The sequence below is a fragment of the Genypterus blacodes genome, unplaced genomic scaffold (genome assembly GCF_046128005.1).
Source record: "Genypterus blacodes isolate CSIRO-AG114 ecotype Tasmania unplaced genomic scaffold, CSIRO-AGI_Gbla_v1 ptg000098l_1, whole genome shotgun sequence".
Classification (NCBI taxonomy): domain Eukaryota; kingdom Metazoa; phylum Chordata; class Actinopteri; order Ophidiiformes; family Ophidiidae; genus Genypterus; species Genypterus blacodes.
Genome location: NW_027466902.1, coordinates 1,173,026 through 1,196,750, shown reverse-complemented (window position 1 = coordinate 1,196,750; position 23,725 = coordinate 1,173,026). Strand labels below are relative to the sequence as shown.

The 23,725-nt window shown below is 45.3% G+C and overlaps 1 protein-coding gene across 2 annotated transcripts in view; it reads right to left on the bottom strand.

The window, feature by feature from the left end:
• Nucleotides 1-23,236, bottom strand: part of mid2 (midline 2) — a 67,975-nt gene extending 44,739 nt beyond the window's left edge. The window contains exons 1-2 of one of the 2 annotated variants that reach the window (XM_076159632.1): nt 22,934-23,236; nt 3,754-4,610 (exon numbers count right to left, since the gene is read on the bottom strand). In XM_076159632.1, coding sequence (XP_076015747.1) covers nt 3,754-4,554 — 801 coding nt within the window. In that variant the 5' untranslated portion in view covers nt 4,555-4,610; nt 22,934-23,236. The remainder of the gene's footprint in view (nt 1-3,753; nt 4,611-22,933) is intronic. The other variant, XM_076159633.1, reaches the window with a different exon arrangement.
• Between the last annotated feature and the right edge of the window lie 489 nt (nt 23,237-23,725).

The following is a 23,725-nucleotide window of genomic DNA, read 5'->3' as shown; positions in this document are numbered from 1 at the left end:
ACATACACACTCGCATATCTGTGTTAACAGCAGCAAAATGGCATAAATGCAGCAAGAGCGGAGTCAGCTGCAGAAGCATACATGACGCACACACCACACAGAAAGGAGTAGGGCCGAGCCTTAAGGAGCTTAGATGAGGGAGAGGGAAAAGATATGAGGGTTGAGGGGGGTTGGGGGGGTGGTGGAAGAAGAAACGCTTTAAGGCTGAGGAGCAGGGAAGAGGGCTGAAGAAAGAGATGGAGGGGAGGAGAGAGGCAGGGAGGGAGGGAGGAGAGCTGGTGTCAGTACGACTCCTGCAAAAGAGAATTTAATCCAGTAATCACTTCTTGCATATTTCTCCTCGTGTCACCTGTCATGACCTTGGGGAGACACACACACACACACACACACACACACACACACACACACACACACACACACACACACACACACACACTTCCTCTCTTCAAATTGCACTGCTGTAGGCCTGCCGTACATATGATGCCGCCAAGTGTGACTGGAGCTTCTTATGTTTATCTGCCACTTACTTCGACCGCGCTCTCTGCTTGACTGTCACATATGTCAGCAGCTCTGCTCCGAGCTTTGCTGCCGCTTCAGCTCATCAGCCCTCCATGCAAAAAAGCACAGAGTTCAAACCTTTACTGGAGAGAGTCTGAGAAGTAAAGGATTACTCCGTTGCTACTAAGTGTAAAGTGACAGCAGACATTTTGCCTTGCACGGTCCATTTAAGCTCCTCATCTCTTCTCCCCAGTTCTCCCTGACCTCCCATACAATGTGTTTGTCAGAATTCTGTTTTGTTGCATTCCTCGAAAACAATACGCCTGTCCTCTTTAACTCCCGGGGAACAAATAGTGCTGCATGGTTACTATACAGAATGTCTCACTAATCAGCTCACAAGGGACCATTGTCGGCACAAAAGAGAGCGACTCAATCTGGTAGCAGTGGAAATGACTGAGTGATTCTTACTCCGTGTGCTGTCTGCAGACACTGATGTGCCTCTAATGGCCATTCGAGGCCAAAGAGGCAAACAACGAAGGGATGAAGTTACTTTCCAAGAGGCGCTTTACTGGAAGTAACTTAGCTTAGCAACACCTGGATTCTCCATGTAGCCACTGTGTCTCAAAGCTGAACAAGCTTTAATTTGGTTTCCCAGAGAAACAAAGAGCAAAGAGATGATAGCTGTATGTGACGTAAAGACAGATGAGAAAGTGTGTATCATGAGTAAAAACATGACTCCATAAAGAGATATTTGCATTCAGAAAAAGCTACCGCGGGTTGTATTTCATGCTAGTAATTGAAATGTTAGGCTAGTAGCCAAATGACATTCATAGCTAATGGTTACCTTCAGACGTAGCAAACAATGAGCTAGAGACAGGTGTCTTTGTCTACCAGTCGCTGAAAGGGAATGTTAGTTTGCCAAAATGCACTGAAATGACTTTGCTGTCAGGCAGCGAAACGAACCTCAAAAAGCTCTTTCACTGTAGCAAAACAATGTCAGCTTCCAATAAATCTAATTGTGCCAAAAGAAATCTCATGTTAAGCGACAGCCTTTTAAGCATTATCAGTGTAAAGAGCTATTACCAAAGTCTGCCAATTACCTGAAACAAATGACTTTGAGCTCTGCTTAACAGCTGCAGGGGGAATTAGCTCACTTCCAAATGCTTTCACAGTGTCCCATTCTGTCTTTTACTATGGTGACAGTTGGCATTTTCTCCCTCTTCTGAAAATATCCACCCTGCCTGCCCAGGGGGAGCGAATCTTCCTCTCCTAATGCGTGAAAAATCATTTAGCAGCAGTCTGGTCGAGTGCAAGAAATAATGTGAAGGGTGAAGCAGAGGTCAAAGATCATACTTTGAAGGAGGCGGTATGAAAACAGAGGCAGCAGAGTGCAATTGTCACTGATCCATGGTCACCAAGGGTAGTTTGACTGGGTGGTATGCAGAAGTCTGATGAATAACGACATTGACTAACATACGACTACAAACAACAGTGTTTGCAATCAGGCACATCCCGCTTTGACCAGCGTGTTCTGTGATCAGCGATGCACGAAGTCACAGTCCTCTCCTGCGCCTTGACGTGAGTGAGAGGAAGATTATAAGTTCACTGCCACAGCCGCCAAAGAACTGAGCTGGTCTCCTCCCAGATTTGGGGTAGACTGCGGATTTCAAAGTCAGGGGAGTTCAAAGCTTTGCACTGGGGAGCGTTCAAAAGAACCACAGCCAGTCACGAGGTAGAGAGGAAGGGGAGAGACTGAGCCACTTAAACTTTTCCACAGTCTCTGCTGAGTTTGAGGTGGCAGGAAGGGGAGGGGAAAATGTCTAAAAAGGGCAAATGCTGGTGGAAAAAAACTTTCTGCTGCTGAGGGTTAAGACGATATGAGATGCTGAGCAGGTGGAATTTTGCTGCTACGCTGGTGCAAAAAACAAAAGTGACAGAATAAGTTTTTTTTTTGGAGCCACAAATCATGAATAATGCAAAGTGTAGTGCTACATTTCCACCGAGCACCGTTATTGTGCTCACCATGGAGACGGAAGAGAATGGATTTTTAGTTGCACATTGAATGTCATCAATGTCACAACAATGTCGGTTCGAGAGTTGATAAGATTTTGTTTTGCCTGCACAGCTGCAGCGTACAGTGACAAAAAATTACTTAACATTTTATTTAGAATGAGACCAGCAACCTACAAACTTGGACAAACCACGTACACTGTTCTTCCCCACAGATGAAGCCATGAGACTGCCGACATTGTGCTTTCTCAGGTATTCGCTCCACACAATGCCATTCAACAGGGACAATCAAACCACGGGAACACCCATGCACCCTGGGGACAGCAAGCATCAATGGAATGTCCTTGATCCAGGTGGAACAAAGACGCATAAAATGGGAAGGATCATATGGTCAGATTTCTAAATAGCTATATGATTTACATATGGACATGTAGGGCTGAAAGCTGAAGGCTGAATAATTGTGTTTTCAACTATTTGTATACATTTTGACACTTCAAATGATGTCTGTTCGGTTCATTTACTGCGGCCTTAAAAAGCCTACATTGTCCAAAGGCCTTGCTATTGCCTCATCCCAGCACAGAGTCACACACACAGGCACACATGTTCCACACACACACACACACACACTCTCTACTCAGTCATATGCACGCCACACATTGATGGTGAAAGTTTGAGGCCAGCTGGTGTTGGCAGGCCGGTTTAGCTCTTTAGTGTTGGAATTGGCTGCAGCCAGTGCCTCCCTCTGTTGTTTTTCAGCCTGATTCAGCAGTCCTTCTCTTTAGAGCCAGTCAGCACAGAGCGCAGAGCCTCTGAAAGCTCAATGGCCACAGGGAATGCCAGCTCATCGACTATTATAATGACGACCTCGCCCTATTTCACTCTGCCTGTCCTTTTTCTGTCTCTCTCTGAACAAAAGCTGGCATGATGGCTGTGTACAGTATGATGGAAATGTGATGAAAGGCCCAGAATAAATATGACCAAAGTAGGAATGGATGGACAACATTTTTTGGCAAACTCTGTTTTGACAAACTCCACACCACAGGGTAAAAATGAGAAGGTCTTTGAGAGAAGGAGAACAGCCTTAAGCTAAACAGTGAATCATTCTTTCTCAGTGCTAAGCTGCACCTGACCTTACTTACCGTGTTATACTGTTTACACAAAAATAGGGGCAGTACACAGAAATAACTGTTGCTGATACCATCTTATCACCTGCTTTGTAAACTAGAAAGGAAAGGACAAACTCACCTTGAGCTTGTCAAAGCGTTCTGTGAGCGAGGAGACCTGGTGATCTCGATGGCGTCCCACTAGCTTGCAGAGGGCACAAATGAGCTGGTCATCCACCATGCAGTACATGTTGACCTTCTCATTCTCGTGCTCCAGGCAGGTCAGGCCACGGAGGTGAGTGTCTGGCACCGGCTCCACCAGACGGTGGCTGGTGAAGGGCTTCTTGTTTGGGTGTGTCGCACGAAGGCAGCGGTCACAATACGATACCTCACATGTCACACACGTCTTGACAGCCTCACGTGGAGGGTCCTGCTCACAAAACTGGCAGCTGATGCGCGGGTCCATTTTGGAGACCACTGCCGGGTTGTGGTTGGAGTTGGTGTGGTTGGCGTGGGGGTGCGAGAGGGTGGAAGTGGCCGGACTACCGCGCGCGCTGCTTCCACTTGTGCCGCCGCTGCCGCTGCTGCTGCCAATCGTTCCTGCTATCGTGCCACTGTAGGGCCGCGGCGGCTGTAGGCGTCGGCTCTCGGTGGGTGAGTTAGGGCCGCTGAGGGAGGCCTTTTGGAACCGGTCAATTATATTCTGAAGAGTCACATTGCGCTTGAGGCCCTCCAGCCCGCGGTGGTTCAGTGTGATGACGTAGCGACAGGTGGGGCACTGGAAGGCCGAGATGGACTCGAGGGGCTTGCTGGTGGAGCAGTGAGACACCAGGATGCGGTGGGCGCAGTTAAAGCAAAGGCTGTGGGCGCAGGGCAACAGTAGTGGATCTTCAAACAACTCCAGGCAGATAGGACAGGTCAGCTCAGACTCCAGTGTTTCCATTTTCAATTGAACCAATCTGTAGGTGACATCAAATCCCACAGAAGCTGGTCAGTTACCTGCAAGACAGATGAAGGATTGGCATGAGACACGTGCACAGTTTGTAACATCAGCCATGAGATATTCATTTTGGGGGCATTTCCTTGCAGACCTCTGTACGCACATCTTGAGACTTTGCCCCCTTGTTTCAACCCATGACATCATTCTAACTCTACTGGCATATGGGGACTGACTGCATGAGCGTGGAGGATCAAGAAAGTGTGCAACTGAGAGAGGCAGAAATCACTCGAGCGGAAAGAATGAGAGAGAAAAACAGAGAGACAGACAAGCAGCAGAGAAGAAGAGCGAAAGACGACATTGTGGAAAACAGTTTATATCTATATTTCTCTCTCAGCATCCTCATTTGTACAGTTGTTTCCTTGCTCCTTTCCATTTTTTTCTCCTTTTGAGCAGCTTGACTCCTCAAACTGTATTCACACTCAAACCGAAGTACCTTCTAACTTTGAAAGCACAGTCCAAACAAGAACTTCCAAGGGCAACAGTGAAAACAATACTAGACCAAATTGATTTCAGATCCTCCCTCTCCTGCTCTGAGCCCTACAATTCTAAGCACCTTGCAGACTGCATATCAAGCTGTCTCCCTTGGGTGGCCTTAAAACTACTGACATGAGAAATCACCAATAAAGCCACTGCCCAACCCCCCCTGCCTCCCCCAAACCCCCTCCAGTGGCACTCCGCCCGGTAGCTCTCCTTTGCTTTAAAGAAACAAAGCAAGCACCGTGAAACTGCGATATTAAACCGGACGACCCCGCAGCTGACGGTGACAATTTCATTAAGCGGGGTCGCTCCTGAAAGACTGCTCGCTCGCTCGGCGTTAGTCATGCAGGAATTACTAATGACTGAATTATAGTGGTTATGACAAGTTAAAAAGCAGTTTCATCACAGGGACAGGATCTCCACTCCTGCAGAGCTTAGTTCATTTTATGCATGAATATCGCTTCTTCATAGGGAATTCAAGGTGGAGGCAACTCTCATTAACTCACTGGTAAAGGCGGGTATGTAGAAAGGTGCATGCTAACGTGCTGGGATATAATAGAGATAAATTCAAAGACTCATTTTTGCTCATTTAAACATTTACTTTAACACAGGGTTTGGTGGGCTTTCATGGTGGATGAAAGTCGAAAGAGTCACACACATTCAAAATGAGATTCTATTCCATTTAAGGCAAGACTTTTGTTTTTCAAATGTCATTGAAACACCATAGTTAGATTTGAATCTGCACGAACTGACATTGAACGCCATGTTGTCTACCTTTACATAGCTTATCCCACATAAAGAAACTTGAAATGATGTCTGACTGAACAGGCTTTGTAAGTGTGTTGTCTCAAAAAGTGTTTCCTTTCCAAAAATCAAAATCACAACATGTGCTGTGCAGCCAAGAATGTGTTGGTTATGTTACAGCTGTGGCCATAATTAGATAGTCGTGACTCCAGATGGACAACAAAGCTTGCAGGCTTTTCCCAAAAAATCATGCTGAAGTATTACAGCATTACCTTCCCTATCCATTTAATTCACCATATTAATGAACGACTTTGGCCTTAAGTTGTTTCCTCCTTCCTCATCAGCTCAATAATGTAAAATTTAAATTTTGATGTGACACCGTTCTATTGTTACATTAACCCAGGAGTGAGTATTAAATCACACTGTGAACTTAGCACGCCCTTACACCGCAGCCAATAATCGGGGAGAAGCAGCCGAAGACGAGCTCATCGCAGGACAATAAGCAAAGCTCAAAGGCTCAAACTCATTTGCACTGAGTAAAGTCTCCTCCCCTGAGCTGCACCGTGCACAACAATCGCATTGAGCTGTGTTGAAAGTAAACATGATTTGAGCAGCGGCTAAGTGCTTAGGAAAGGCACTCGACTGAGGAACGTACCTAAATGTATGCAGCAGCCTTATTGCTAAATTCATTATTTGGGAAATAAATAAATTACGGCTCACAGGCAATCATGCAGACATTACACTGATAAAAGGCAAAGGCTGTTATGTGTGTCTGTGTGTGAAGCTGTAACACTGTGCATGTGCTTTTGTCTAAGAGAAGGTACCAAGCGTGTGAGTATTCATCTCTCCTCATGCTTCTGTGTACAAAAGCACACATTGCCCTTCAGCGGTACTCACCTTGACTGCTATTTATCAGATACTTGATGTAGTTGTTATCACAAAGTCTGTTTAGGAGAGAGAGCTCAGAGACGGGCTGCATCTGAGCGAGCGAGCGAGAGTTTCAGCTCCATCAGAGGTGCAATAGGTAGAATTTATCTTCTCTGTATCAGCTGGGGCATAACCAGAGGCAGACAGATGGAGATAAAGACAGACGCAGGATGTGTGTGTGTGTGTGTGTGTGTGTATGTGTGTGGCCAGTGACCTTTCAATGTCACTGGCCACCTGTCTTGTCAAGACTGAAGACAGAAAAATGTAATTATCTTTATGAATCTTTACCCTTTATATGCAATTATCTTCCATTCATTTTCATTTGTCAAGATATTTTGCGTCTCATCTGACACTTGTTGCCTTATACTTCATGACATTAACAAACAAATGAAATGACGCTGGTTGATGTTGGCCGCAGTACAAATCCATAAACACACTTAAAGGGTCCAACTGTGGAAAGATGCCTCCAAGTGTAAAGTTTAAAGTGTGCAATGCTCCCGGATTTCAATCAGCGAGTGCAAAAAAAAAAATTATTTCCCACATGAACGCATTTCTTTGTCGTTTAGAGCCGCAGTGACTGAGCGACCTCATGACTGCTGCATCATTCAGGTATGTCAACGGACAAAAAGGCAGACATTCATCCAGCTTCTGCAGATAAACAGTGATTCAGCGCCATCAGATCACATCGTACGACCAACTTCAGTCTGGTGAAATCAGGAACTTTATGACTCTCATCAACACAAATAATAATCTAATAAAAGCCCTTGACCCGGGGCCTTCGATTGATCGTATTTAACCAAAAAGTCACATAAATCTCCGCGTCAGCAGGGATGAGTGCGTGACCCTTGTCGCTGCCTTTTACAATTGTCCAGTTGAAGCGTTAGCAGAGTCAGCAGTCACACTCCACTCATTATGACAGAGCTCAACTGTGCTGCTTATGCTGATACTAAATGTGAGTGTGTTTAACAGTGCATGGTGTTATAATTAACACCAAGCTTTAACACACCATCAACAGGCCCATTAAGCTTCAGCTATGTCACTCTGGGGAAACAATGCTGATATGATGTGAGCCACTTAGGGAGCAAATCGCGAGCTTCAGGAAGAGGGCAGACACACACACAAGCGTGCAAACAAACACACACAGCCAGAAATGATCGTGTAGGAGTGCAACAAACTCTCTTTGTCTGGTCTCTTCATCTGCCGCTGTTGTTAAGGTAAAGTCTCCCATCTGGAAGGACAAATGCTTGTGCTGATGCCTGAGAAAACACACACACACATTCTCATGCAGTCGCACACAGTCAAAACCAAGCAAACATACACAGACAAAAAGCTCTGAGGTGCTCACTCTGATGTATTGTTGAGCTGATTACCATTGGAAAGGGTTTTTTTTTCTCCCTTTCTCAGTCAGAGCTTTTAGTGAGCCGCAGATAAAACAGGGACATCAGTGATGATTCATTAGTCTGTCTGAAGAGCCGAGGCTACACACAGCTTTAGCCCGTACACAAATAAACCCTCACAGACAATGAATAATCATTTTCATATGCTTTATAGGTTTGCTTCTGACACCTTTAACAAGCCCGACCGGCCCTGGCGCTCTTTTCAAAGGGTTCGGTGGGGATACGGTATAACAGCTAATGAACTTCGACAGCTGTCAGGTACACCGATTGTTATTCAAGTTGATGAATAACGACTGAGACAGTAATGAGTTCCGCTCTCGCCACGTGAGACAAAGGTGACTCCCTCAAAGTATCCCATGTTGATGCCGCAGCTTCTACTGCTTTTGTCCCACCAGTGAATCTTATATGAAAGGATGCCGCAGATGGGTTGGGTATTTAAAACGCCACCTGTTCAGATTCATTCGTTTGCATCGATCCTCTATGCAGGTTTAACTGTGTCCATGAGGAACAATGGATACAGTGGATATTCCAGTTATGTCACTGATCTATAAAATGTAATCACACAACCGTAGAGACAAACTCCAGCTGAAAGTGATGAAGGGGTGAAACTAAAACAATTGACTGCATTTTGACTGCTCTGAATCAGTGTGTTCAGTCATTTCTGCTAAATATGTCTTGTATTTCTTGTACAACTAATCTATTTTGTCTTAATGGCGATACATGAAATTGAAATTCATCCAAGCTCCGTTTCCCCTTTTAATATTCCCGGCTCGTTTTAAGACAGTGCTGCTCTTGTCTTCCCGCCCTCTCTCTCTTTCTCTCTCTCTCGTGACTCGTACATCTGGCCTGTTACAGAGTAAGCAAAGCTCAGACTGTCAGGCATGTCGTAGTGATCGGATGTCACCCTCTCAGCTGAAAGGTTGTGCCCACAGTTGCTGGGGGAAAGTGCAGAAGCAAGGCCTGCACAGAGGAAGCCATATATTTGACAGATCGGACGGGGTGCAACCGGAGCCAGATGTTGGACATCTATCAACCAGATCTGACCAACATCTCAGAGCTCCTTCCTGGGCCCCAGACGCTCTCTGTGAATCTATTCGTTTAGGAGGAAACTGTCAATCACGGGCTTATCGCAGTAAAGTAAGAAGCGCAGAAAATCATGCGGTTGAAGTTTAAAGGCTCCAGAGAGCAAGATTACAGTAAACAAAAGCAGCGGGGAGTCAGCGAGTCATCCTCCCGCCGCTGCTTTTGGATAACGCGGCCTGAGACGTAGCCATGTTTATCCCTGTGGGACGCCGCGGTAACAACAAACAAAATATATAAACACAAAAAAATGTTATTTCTTGTCATAATGTGAATATTTTGATGAAATGAACTGGTATGACACAGGAGGGATTAACATAATTATATACTTCACTTGTAAAATACTGTAATGTAACAGCTAAAGAATCAGATTTCCAAAAATATGATCATAAATTTACCAAATAATGACCATTTACTTAGGAGCAACTCCTGTAGGTAAGCAGAGGCTGTTGTTGTCCTGAGGTTTCAGGAATCTTCAGGAAGTGAGGAATCTATTCAGCAACTCATGAGGAACCAGGATCTATTTTTGACTCTTGACCAGACATCCCCCAGACGCAAATTAGCACACAACCAGCATATTTACTCGCATTTGCACAGAGCGAAACAACTGTGCCACTGCGCTGATCAAAACTGAGAATTACTCTAAATATGTAGCAGTGCCAAGACTTTTTTTTTCAATAATTAAAAAAAAGGAAAATCAGCGCTGAGAATAATCAAAGAGGCCCCGACAAACGTAGCAGCGGGCGGTACGACACGATGGGTGTTGTTCTGGGACGTCGACCAGCAGACTTTGATACCGGCTATATCAAAGAGTCGGTGATGTCTTTGTAGCTACATTAGACGTCAGCGCGGTCCCTCAGGAAGTTGCCAGAATGTAAAGTTGTGTATTTGTGTATGTGGAAAAGACACGTGTGCCTCAGCGTCCACATCATTTCCTGCTAGTTTCATGTGGGTTCTGTCCAGTGGCGAGTTGATTGATCCTCACAGAGACCAAAGACCGAAATTAAGGTAAATATGTGATTGCTCAGGTGGTTAGGGCAACACACTGACATTGGCAGAGACGTCAGCCTGATCTCTCTCTGTGGGTCTCTCTTTCATTATTTTATGATGTCACTTAAAACCACAGCTGAAACCATCATTAGCCTTTTTCTGATTGTGCGATGTTGGTAAATTACAGAGCCTAACACGTTTTGATGAGTCACTGGTACTAATCATTAAAATGACTCATGAACCAACGTAACCCAACACCGCCATGTGACTGCTTTAATGAGCAACGGACTCAGCAGATATAAGTTCTCAAACATAATATTTTCCCCTAATCACCACGGCTGAGTATTCAAACTGAGCAGAAAGCGGCATTGAGTGGATCAGGTGGAATTCTGTTGCATAAGTGTACTGAAATGCCGGCAATTTTTTGTGTGGAGGGCAAGTCATTTTACAGGGTTAAAAATACCCAGAGGCAGAGGAGATATGTCAGGACAAAGCAGTACTGAGCTTAGCCAGATGCGAGAACAACCGCGGCTCCTCTGTGTTTCGGTCCCCAGATGAGAGTCCTCCGTTTGACCAGAGCACACCCAACCTGTACGTACGATTACATATGAGCGGGATCAAGTTGCACATTAAACCTGCCATGTTACATTTCCGTGACAGGAGCTGCAGGTCCTGAAGCAGTGGGATTAAAAATGAATATTTAAACGCATGAGAAACGAGCTCGTCCTTCTCCCGCCGCCCGCTTTTCACACTCTGTTTCCCTTCATCTTTTCCTCTTCCTCTGCTCTCACTTTCTTCCTTTCTTCCCAGTCCTCCACCACACACACACACACACACGCCTGGCTTTCTCTGTCCGTCTTTTCCGGCCTTTCTGTGGCCCGCAAAGCAGGCCGGTCCCATCAAACATGTGATTCCTATTCATAGAATGTAAACAGTACTGCAGCCAAGCCGGTGTTTCCATTTCACATTCAGCACAGTTCAGCAGGCCGGCTCGTAGCTCAACCCTTTCACTGCCTCACCGGCGAGCTCTTATACAAAGCGAATGTCCAAATAAGCCTTTATACAATACGCTGCATCTTGTCACAGTCACAAAATATAATGTTGTTTATACAGGATATCAAGTTAGTTTCCCACTAATGAATTGTTATCATCATTATAAAAGTTAACTTGCTGTTCAGGGCATAGCGATTGCACTATGATTCAGGGTATTAGACATCTTGTCTGTAAGCGTCTTGATAAGGGACATATTTCGCATTTTTGGGATATTTTCACCAAAATCCACTTCAGTTCAGCAAAACCCCTCTGACAGGCTTCAGCGTCCGTGCGGGGGCCTCCACCACATCTAGCGAGAAGATGAAACAAGCCGAGCAGACAGAGCCATGACTCACCGCGCCAATTAGCTTCCTCATTCCCCTGTTACCGCTGTTAACGATATTGATTGAGAAAGCATTCAGGAAAACATGTCGGAGAGAGGTGGCGTGTCTATACCTGCACAGGATGCCCGGACTGGAAAGTGAGGCAGAAAAGAGAGGAAAAGTGAGACGAAGTGAGCACGACTGTTTGGGTTTGTCTGTTTCAGAAATCAACAGATTTTGTCCGACGGGAGGTTTGAGACGATCCATTATCATTCGTATTAGCTTTCAATAAATTCCCATGTGTTGACATCACAGGTTGAGGGTGTGTTGTGTGAATTTAATATGAATTTAATGCTGGAGAAATAGCTATCATATTTTTAAATATTTAAAAACCCAATCTTCCCATTATTTGTTTTTTCAATGTGTTCCTATTGTCAAAATGTGAACCAGGGCAAACTGAAGACGCTCCTTATAGCGTTACTGTATAATTTGATGCACGTCAGAGTAAAAGTGCCTTGTTGCAGATTCCTCTATACGGCCCTGTATCTGTATCTGCTAACACATATTTAGATGAGCTTTTGAGTGCTGCTGTCTTGAGTGGATCCTGTATACAATCCGCAACGTGTAGATTTGGCGTAATGTGTTGGCTTCATTTACGTCTCCTTGACTTTGACATGTGAACTTCATGCGTATGTGTGTGGGATGTGACCACAGTTGTGTCCTTATTGTCCCAAACCGCAGCTTCTAAATTCTTCAGGATAAGAAACAGTTTTGGATTCCTCTCAGCATCCCTACCCGAGCGGTATTCGTTGTCTCCATATGTTCCCGTTGCAGGTGTGTCAGGTAGTAGACACGGCAACCCTCCATATGTGTACATTCTTACTATAGGTGCTCCCGGAAAGTGTGTTTCGCATCTGTACTTGTTTTCACCTGCCTGTCAGCGGCATCGACAAAATAAAATAATCAATTCCCGCCAAAAGCTGAGCCATGCCATACTTACTAATTGGTTTAATAGAGCAACACGTGAAGGCAGAAGGAAATGAGCGTTTCACAGGGTATTGACAGTGGGAAGAAAACCTCCTCTCTCTCTCTCTCTCTCACTTAACACTCTTGCCTGTTACAGCTTGGCAGTGTGTGGGTAATAAAGTAAATATCGTCAGACGCCTTCTCCTCAGCTCTCAGGCTCTTTTTGCAGAGGCGGAGTCTTATCAGGCCTCAGCACAACACTGTGTTGAAAGCGCGCCCCTCCGACCTGGTGTCACTGTGGTATCATTATACGTGCTGATTTGCAGGTGAGGAACAAACCTCCCGCAGAACTGATGCTACTTCAAAGAAGCCGTTTGGAACACACCACTGATTGTCAACAAGGGCAAAACACAGTATTATCAATAAGTAGGCGCTGTTGGATGCATAATTGGAAAGTTGTAGCGTAAATCTAACAACACCAAATCGAGCTGATTCCAGAACAAAGCCACGGCTCCCTCACTCTGCAAGTGTGTTATCTACGTAGAACACCCACACAATCCTTAACGGGATCGTTCCAAATTCCATCTCCTCCTGCACTGGATCAGGCGTTCTCAGCGAATTAAGAACCAAAATACATCTGATTTTGCTAACCATGGGTGGATAGAAGAGGAAAAGGCAAGGATGCGATCCCATTTAAGTAGGCCGGCCAAAGGGTCTTATGTTTGCAAAGTCTTTGGTGCAGGTAATTTAACTCACAGGCGTTTGTTGTGTCCACACTTGTAAACCCAATACAACATCACTAAACATGTCTAAAAGATGTTACTATAGAATAGAATCAATGACTTCATTTCAGTGTCAACACAGGCTGCACAGCTTTAGCTCCACTGGGGCAGGATGCATTGTACAGTACGTACAGGATAAACAGGGCCGGGCATATCATTTCTTCTTAAGCCTCAGTGTTGCAGCTGGAGCCGATAAAAGGCTGAAACCAAAGAACAAACACATTCAAAGCTACTTCACCTTGAACAATGTCTGAGAGCAGGAACGTTGACTCTGTTTCATTTTCTGAGTCCACAAAAGCCAGAAGAAACTAATATCATGGAGCATCACGATCCGCCTGGATGCATTCATGAATACATGCTGAGGCGAAATAAGACTGAAAAAGCACACCGGGCAAAACTACAAATCTGTAGTTTTGCTTATGTTGACAGTTGACAGCAACACGGCTTCAATTCTTCTTCTCCTGCATTTCTATCTGAGCAAAATAAGCGTGTTTATGTATATGTAGATACAGTATATACGTAGATGTGTGGAGGATCATGGTGCCAAGTTAATGGCTTACCTTTTACTGGAATTTTCCATAAATATGCAAATGTACTCCACACCGTGTGAAAAAGCAATTTACCCACCACATAAATGGTGGTTTGAGTTTCCAAATGGAGGATCTTTTCAGTGGGAAATTGCATTCCCGGCTCTGCGCACCTACATAAGCCCGGGAAGCCTGGCAAGGAAACAATCCGCCCCTATATGAAGACTGACGACATATTCCTGAAAGGTTATCACACCGGAAAACAATAGCTGACAATTCTAAATGCATTGTATTCCTTTTTATAAATGAGCAGGCTAACTGATCCGTAAGGTGCCCGTTACCTTTATCAATAACTTGCCAAACTGCATCAGCAAACCATGTTGCTGAAATGGAGTTATTGATCTCAGAGAAGGAAAAATGCTCAGATCAGGCGAGAGCATCAACAATCCTGAATGTTAATGTCAGTTGTGCCTAATGAAAAACACATCTGTGTGGTATTACTATTCTGGAATTATACCCAACTGAGATTGAGAGAAGGATTATTCCTCCTCTCTGCCGTCTTTAGAAAAGGTAAAAATGGAAATGCTTTACAAACAGAAAAAAAACCATCTTCTTCCTCTCTTCTGGCTAAAGATTCAGTTAGTGTTTGCAGTGTGTGTGTGCGTGTGTGTTTCTGAAACAAAGAGAGAAAGAGAATACGCGCGTCCGCGTGTGTGTGTGTGTGTGTGTGTGTGTGTAAGGATCCACGCTGTTTCCCTAAATCTGCCTACGCTGGCAGCTGAGCTTCAATCTTCCGAGCAGCACAACCTGCCAGCTCGGGAGAAATGCATTTATATGTGCGATACAAAAGATAGCACAGATGAAACACTTGTTGGGAGTACTCTCAGATGAATCATCCGTAACCCCATTACGCGCAGTCAGAACAACTAACCTCGTTTTTGGGGAGTATACTGCCTCCCTTCTTCATTTGTGAATAGAGCTCTGAGAGATGAAAAAATGATTAGAAATGGCAAAATGAAATCGCCAATTCCATATCAAAACCTGAGATGGATTTTCCATTTCATTGCAGCAATTCCTGCTGCACGTTTCGGGACCGTGTGCTCCCAGCCGACATACACAAACTTTATTTACCCAGACGCAATGGGAAATCTCAACATAACCGTTACATCAAACTGTACGCTGCTGAGCTGTCAGCAGTGAGAATAGACCGACCGCCTGGATGTGGCCGGGCCAAAACTAACAAACCCAAGCTACTACACTCACCACGGGGTCAAAGTCCATGCACTTTCTCAGGCGTGATACGTCTTGAAGGGCCATTTGCCACTTGGGCTGTACAGTGTGCTGCCATTAATAGGACAGTAGGTGTTTGTGAGGTGTCACTAGGCTGCTCAGTAATTCATGGCGAGTGAGTGTCAGCGTAAGAGAGAGAGCGAGAGAGCAGAAAGAAGCAGAGGAAGGTGGTGAGGTCAAGAGAGAATCGTCACAAAAATAGATCACACGCAGAGAGAAAAACAAAGAGAGCAGTAAAGAGTGAGGGAAGGGAGAGGAGGGAGACCTTGCAGTCCGTGTGACCCCAGGGAGGGGGTTCCTGTCCTCTACCCCCTCTCTCGCTCTACAAAGTCAGAGCCTTCTATTTATATAGGACTGTAATGTTTGGCATTTCCTCTGAGGGGGAGACGATGAGCCATTGTTTTCCTTGGCTGCTGTTCGATCGGCCCAGCAGGCTCTGTGCACAGAAATGTCATCTGTGTTCGTTTGCATTTACCCGATTTGTTTGACTTATCTCTAAGAAATGGTATTTTTGTTTCTTGAAATGTAGCAAACTCGCTATGCAGTCGTTGCAGAGGAAGCGACATGGGGAGGATGTGGCGTCGGATGTTGAAATAATGATGTCAAATAACGATGAATAATGTGCAATGTCTTGCTCGGTCCAGTGCAAGGTCAGGCAAAGTCATTTCTCCCGTTGGGTGACGTCAGCAGCAACTTCCTGTCGCCCACTACATATATGTGCACTTTATCCAAAATGCGGCGTAAGACGCATATTTGGATGGAATGCATTAGATTGAGTCGTTAAAAGATTAGACTCAATGAAGAAATCGAAGTTGAGGCCAAACAAAATTTGTCTTCATTTTGAACTCACAATGGCTGAAAACACCAACAACTCAGCACTGACCTTATATTATATAAGAAATGCCACATATGCTGGTTTTACCACTTTATCAAACTAGAGAGCTCAGTTATAGAAAGCATCAACTTTAATGTGAACTTAAGTAATGCACAGTCACAAAGGCTGAACGTAATCAGTTCAAGATCTCCTCAATGGAGCACCTATCTCTTGAACGCTGAATAATGTCTGAGAACACAAACACACTCTCCTCGCACTCTCACTGCTCCAGCCCCGTAACCAAAGCCAACACAAATCAATAGGTTGTTACTTAAACAATAGCCGCTCCAAGTTCGCCGCATTTTAAAAATAGCCACTCCCTAGGGCGTCGCAAAACCAAAAGGGAATAATTGTGAAGGTTAACAATGCCTACTGCTATATCAATACAGCGCTGAACTGATGGCCCGCAGGCTGTGAATAGAGATTAGTCCAAAGGCGTTTTGTTGGAAGCAGGTTCACACACCTCCTCCTCCTGACCATGGGCAGGTCTCCATAACGCTGCCAAACACAGTTGAGTAATTGCACAATCGACGCAGCGGACGAGTGTTACAACATCACCTGCCGCAGACGAGGATGAGAGCAGCACCACTCTGAGCGGAGATGGCTGCAATGTACACGCATTTTAGGGCGTAGGTGTTCCTTAGAAAGGCCCGCTGAGTATGAGGAGAGAGTGTGTGTGTGAGTGAGAGTGAGTCATGGAGTGAACCGTGCTATTCATTCCTCTCTCCAGTATGCGCTCCTTCCTCTGACTCGATGACTTTTTGTCTTTGCTCTCTGCTTTGTATCCGTTCCTAACCATCCTTAGAATCTACCAAAGCATAAAGCTCAGATGTTTTCTTTTGTTCTATCCTGCTCTTGTTCACACTGACCCTCTCTATCCGTCTTTCCTTATAAATATTGGTTTTCTATACCCACTCAAACCATTGTTTGTCGAAAGTGCATCCTTGCCTGTGCTGACATACTCAAACCTGGGTATTGATTATAGCGAGCGCAGCGCCTTGTTAAATGGCCTCGAATCAAAGAGACGGACAGTAACATTCCACTGCTGTACGTTTGCTTTTGCTACAAGGAGAAATCTTCATAAAAACCTAAATCTACCGCAGTACTGCAGTTAAGATTACATTTTGATACAGTATATTTCCCTTAAAGAGACTGAACATCTATTTTCCCCACATCCTCTTTGCCAGACAGGGGAAGCGTGGCCCGCTGTAACCCATGAGAGAGGCTCCTGGGGTGGGCTGCACGACACCCGAGCCGGTCTTGATCCCGGGCTCCTGGTGCCAGCAGGTGAGATCATGGGAAACACGTGCGTCGCTGTTGGGAGTGCACACCGGCAGCTGGCTGTTAACAAGCATGGCAAGATGCTGGCAGGCTCCTCGGCTTCAGCTGCTGCTGCTGTGTAAGGCTCAGGGCACAGACGCTCCCTCTCCCCTCCCGTGTGGGTGGGACCTTCTTTTTGTTTAGTCCAGTGGTGTTTGCGATCTTCGCCGTGCGCTCAGACCTTAAAAGCGATATGATCGAATGTTTCCTCTTTTAATCGTTCCCTCCTGAAGTTTTCCCACAATGTCGTCTTCTCTAATTCACAGCTAACTATCTATCTTTCATCTTACTATTTATCTTTCAGAAATATAGAAATATATCACCACCAGTGTCTCCATTTCATGAATCTGCAGTTGGATGCATGAAAGAAGCTCATTTATTTCAAATTGATCCCTCTTTATCACATCAAGCACCGTTACAGATATTGAGCTCTTTGCACTCCTTTCTGAAATTTACCTGCTGCCTCAATTTGCTGGAAACCGAACTGGATTTATTTTCATTTCAACAGACTTCAGCTAGGGGAGCAATTATTTTTTGGTGTCCCTTTACCTTGGCGTCGTCATGCTTTTACACAGCCTTTATCACAGGGGGCCACAGCCAACAGGTGTAAGCAATGTGCTGTATGTGTTACACAGTATATAATGTATATGTCTGACAGGGTGTAATGAATTTGGAAAGTACTTGGGTTGGAGGGCACAGTAAGATGAAACAGTGAGTTTACTGTGGCTCTTGTGTGCTTCAGAGTGATGGCTCCCACTCTTTGCTTCTCTGTTCCATTCAAAGGGATTTCAGAGGGCAACCGGAGCCCCGGCAGTGGGAAGCCCGGGGGTCCGTCTGTACCTTGGCGGCTTTCACTAGCATATTTTTTGGAGGCTGAACCCTGACAAGCCCTTGCGTTTCCCTCATGTAACCTTTTGAAAGTGGCAATTCCACAGAAATTTCTTGTTCATATATTAACTCTCTTTTGCTGGAAACCTGGCATATCGCTAAATTTCCCATGTGGAGATAATTTGATATGGACACAATCCACCTTCTTCTTCTTTGCTTTGCTCTGAAATAGTCTGGAAAACATCCACTGACGATGAGACGAGCCAAGCAGCTGATAGGTGGACCAATCAGCAAAGCACGGAAAGGGGATTAGAGGATGATGAGTTCGGAGAGCCCCAAATTCGTAACTTGAATTCAGCGTCACATTTGATTTGCAGTGCCGGCCGGTGGCACACTGACTTGATTGAACGGCACTGATGATGCCCCTGAAAGAATTACGTTGAAAAATCCAGAGACAGACCGGCTTTGCTTCCAGAGCATTGAGCATAGACGCCTCTAACAACTCTATCACCTTCGTCCGGTACATTTGCTTCATTTTCATGCAGGTTTCCACTCGTCCAGGTAAACATGATGTAGGTGGACTGGCATGGACATTTGTTCTGTTTAACCAACACAGCTATAAAACCTATCAATATCGTTTTGGCCACGAGGAGAATAGAGACAAAGTGCATCACGTCATATTTTGAACACCCAGTTCAACACGAGGTAAAACAGCCAGCACGAATCATTGCAACCAAGCAGGGAATCAGCTAAGAGAGAGAGAGACATTAACCTTGCGCCTAACGGAGAGGAGCCGGATTTTAGGAGCCTGTTCCCCGTCTTGGCCTTCCACGTCTTCGAGGAATGATCCCACAGGGCCAAAGAAACTGGGGTAACTTCTGCACTGTGACTACTACAGAAGTAAACTCTGTCAGGGTGCTTTAGCCTTGATTTACAGCAACACAGTAACCCTTAAATTGACAGTGCGGTAACATATTTGACTTAACTGTGAGAAACGCCTGCTGCTGTAAACATAAGCAGTGTGAGAATCCTTCAGTTTCCTGTTGCTTCCCAAAGGCAACTCGCAACTTATTGCTCGGCTCCACTTATCTTCCTTGTGGGCTCGTTTTTATTTATCAGAACGTTTTCATTTCTGTGCACTCAAATAGCAGAGCAAAATAAGAAAGAAGTGCAATCGTACAATACAAGTCTAAGGACAACGAGAACATGGTGACGCCGTTTCTATTGTAAAGTGGTGTGTGAGTACGAATGTCGGGGCCACATTGGGCTTCTCTTGTCTGGGGCCAGCTATGATTGGACCAATGAAAAGATTGTAAAGGTGTTGGAGACAAGAACAGGAAGTAATCTGCTACACTATATGGTGCGTTCATGGCCTCTCAATCCCGTCATTCATTACTTAGATTTGTTCTGTACAGCAGCAACGCTGTCCTATATCATAGTGAACTCTTCAATTCTGTCAGATGAGTTCAGTTTCTATACATTCCATAATTACCACTGCTTCCACAGATACATTCCATGAATAATTTCCGCTTTCACTGGAATTCAATTTCATGTGGTCATTGTGTGGCCGAGCATGAAGACATTTCCCTGTTTCTGTTCCTGTGTCAGGGCCGGTCAGGGGGTGAGGATTGAGGGAAGGTAAACTGGCGTGCGATTTAATGTGACTAGCTGGAAACAGGGAGAGTTGAGCGCGGGGCCAGTTACCCGTGATGTACCTCACGCTGTTGTAGGAAATACGATTAATCTTTGGAACGGATGCAAATGTTTTTCATCCATAATGTATGACTGTCAAGAGAACGGCTCACAGCAGATTATGACGCAGGAGAGAACTTCAACGGCTCCCAGTGTTGGAGCAGTTTAATCCAATTGTTTAGGGTATTAAGTTAACTTTTCAGAAAACCTTCATTTGTGGCCTTAAAATACAGAGCCTGAAGCTAAGTGAAGAGAGACTTCACATTTTCACAAAAAGCTGTAATTCATTATTCTTCTACCAGGCTATCAAAGTGTCACATTGTACTTAAACTGTGAATGTCGACAATGTTTCACCTCTGCTTATTTCTGGCATTATGCATCAATAAATCTGCTTTCTTGGGGAATTATTCTATTATTTTTTCAAATATTCAGGTCTGTCTGTGTAATATATGAAAAATCGCCTTCAGTCAGTTCACATGCGTCTGGCAACTGCTCCATAAAAGGAGGATTCATTGCTGTGATGCTTGCTTTGACGGCACAAACACATCACTGTCTCACCCACCATAAAGCCATGTCCTCTTGGGCATTATTGGTATTATAAAACAGGCAAAAGAAAAGCCTTTCACCCTGCCACAGTGAAAAATAGCCCAGACGGAGACCTAACAACACATTTAATCTAAAGCACTCATGCACTGATTTAACATTTGCCGATACAGAAGGCTGTTCTCAGCTCATTTACTGTCCTTATGCGCCCGAGCAGCAAGGGTTGAGGGAGGAAAACGCACAAGCACACTGATATCTCTGTGTGAGCTCCGCCTAGATGATTTATATGAACCTTTGAGGAGAATTAGTGGAATTGCAGAGGTCTGGATTTGTCCGTCGAGAGCTCGGACGCTGTGACGAATGCTGAGGCGTAGAGTGGAATGCAGGGATTTTAAAACATCAGGGGTGCAGATTCATAGCTTCTCTTGGAATGTGCATCTGTTACATGACATCAGACACCCGAGTCCAAATAAATAAACACACACACACACACACACACACACACACACACACACACACACACACACACACACACACACACACACAAAGACCAAGGTGTCTCCAGGTCTTTTGTCGTTCCCTTGGTCAGCTTCAAAACTGTCTGCTGTCAGCTTTAAACTTTTACAAAGGCCAATGGGGCAAATAATCATTTTAAAGACCTTTTTAAATGCCACTCAGAATTAAAAAAGCAAGACTTGTGTCACCAGTGGAATGAAGATAAAACATCAAACGACCTCTGAGAACATCTGTCTGCTTGACAGTCTGCACTGATTTCTCACCAAGCAGCATCTCAAGCTCTATTTTCCACAAACCAAACTGCACAGCTTTGCCACAAATTAAGCTTTTTGCATTTTTAATCATTACTTAATCAAAACATCAAATATCAAAAGATTCATTTTAGAGCATCCAAATCAACAGGAGCAGACTGAGGTTTTTATAAATGTACACAATTTACTACCACTTTCCCTTCACCCCCTGGGTATGCTTGTTAAATCTAAAAATCTTTGAACAAACGCGTTGCAAGCGGCCAAAAACAGACACAAGACTCAGGCGTGAGCCTGGCCACGTGCCACTGAGCAACGGCAAGGAACGGCAGCCACTATTCCTCAGAGGGGGGAGGACAGGACAGGGAGAAGGGACGGAGGGTCGAGGTAGAGGAGACAGATGATGGAAGCACGGGGGAAACTAAGAGAAGGCAAAACAGAGAGACTGAGGAAGATAAAGAGACGGACAGCGAGGGAGGGTGACAGAGAGATGGAGAGAGAGGCCACGGGGAAATAACCCAAACTATACAAAGACAGGTAGACGAATGTACGGCTTTCCCAGGTCTTGACTGTTTGCTTGAATCGAGAGCCATCCAAAGATCTCAAACACACTCATCAGGCTTGTGCTGATAATCCGCTTTATCTCTACTGTATAACAGCATGCTCTGGAGGAGGGACAGTGGATGAAAACACAAGTTCAGATGACTCAACGGACCTGATCCCTGCATGGCAGAGAGATCCAAATATCAGTGTAAAGCTTTCATTACTTCACTTACTTCACACCAGGCTCCTCGACTGAGCTCAGGCAGGATTGACAGTCAGCACTGCTTGAGTTGTGACACTTAAACATTCTCCTGACAACTGCATGTCACCGCAATTTGAACGGGGGAATTAAGTTAAGTAGAGACGTCTAAAGTAGCACATGTACAGTTCAACGCTACAGAAGCCTGGTTTTTGATTGTGAATGACTCAATTGCTGGTATGTGAGATTGTAAAAAGAACAGCGAACAATCTTTAAGTTCAATTATCAGCTCTGGGGGGGGGGGGGGGGGAAATCTTGTATAACAACATTTTACAACAGCAACAAATATCTCTTTCAAATCACAGCTTATCACAGCGATTGCTTCAAGCAGTCAAACTAGACAGTCAACGCTATTCTCAGAGGACATAAGGACATAATATTCCAAACATGGACTAGATCAAACATATATCTGAAGTGTCAGTGTGTTGGGGGCAGCACAGCACCTCCACTGAGCCCCAGCAAAGCCTAAAATAAGCGGGGTGGGAAACACAACTGCCCCACATGTTTGGCGTGACAGCAAAAACACAGATGCCTCGTTCAACAGGGTGGGGGTGCCCAAAGTAAGGTCCGGGGCCACCCTGTGCTCCCGGGGCATAATACATTCGTCGATTCAATTACACCCTCACACACACACACGCACGCACGCACACATTTCCTCGTGTGTGGGATTGAACTCAGGCGTTAAATCAAAATACAGGACAAACACTTTCAATACCAAACTGCCTAAGTGCCCTAAGTTCCATGATCCTTTTCCAGCCTACCTCACACATGTTCGAGAAATCTTTAGGAAACCAGCTTTCGAAATTCCCTTTACGGGTGTTGGAAAAACAAAACAACCGCCGAGTTACGGTCTTCTATCCACCCCGAGCGCGCTGCTCACCGCCCGGCGCGTCGGGGAGCTCCGGAGCCCCAGACGGCAGCGGAGAGGAGGGCAAGAGGAGAGCAAGGGGGGTCAGACACCTACCAGCTTTACGTGCCGAACACTCTTTTCTTCTGTCATCTTGAAAGTAGGGGGGGGAAAAACCCAAGTTGGGAAGAACCGTTGTGGTCCGGGGTTGAACCGGCGGGGGCGCGGCGGGATAGAGAGACTCCTTCCCCCCCGAGCCCAGGGGTCTCCACGCGGCGCGGCGCGGCGCGGCACAGCCCGGCGCGTCGCGGTGCGGAGCAAAACAAACGGCCCCCAAAAAATATTGCAAGCAAACCCGGCGCGCTCCGGTAGCGACAGCTCAGAAGCAAAGGGGAATATTCAAGTTTGGAGAATGAGAGAGAGAAGGAGAGAGAGGGAGAGAGAGGGAGGGAGGGAGAGAGAGGCAGACAATCACAGGAAAGCGGCTCCTCCTCCCCGCACAGCACCAGGAGCTGAAGCCAGCAAGCTCGGCCGTCAAACAGCTACATGGCGCGCTGCTCCCAAACTGTTTATTACTCATTTCACAAGCACAAATCTCATCATTTTTCTTTTTTTAATCTTCTGTTCTTTAACACTGACACGCAATTTACTGGAGGCTCAATTCCACCTGAAACAATGAGGTGACAACGACTTTAGTGGAAGATGAAAAAAGAACACATCTCCTTCAAACTCTCGTCACAGACCCACAGTCATCCACCTCAGCACAGCAGATCTGCTGATGGAAGGACACATGGCAGGAGATTTCCCAGCACTGGATGATGAATCAATTCATGATAACAATCGCCCTTAGTTGGCTTATTCCGGAAAATGATGCAACGGCGGGTAATTACAGCAAAGCTCGGGTATTAT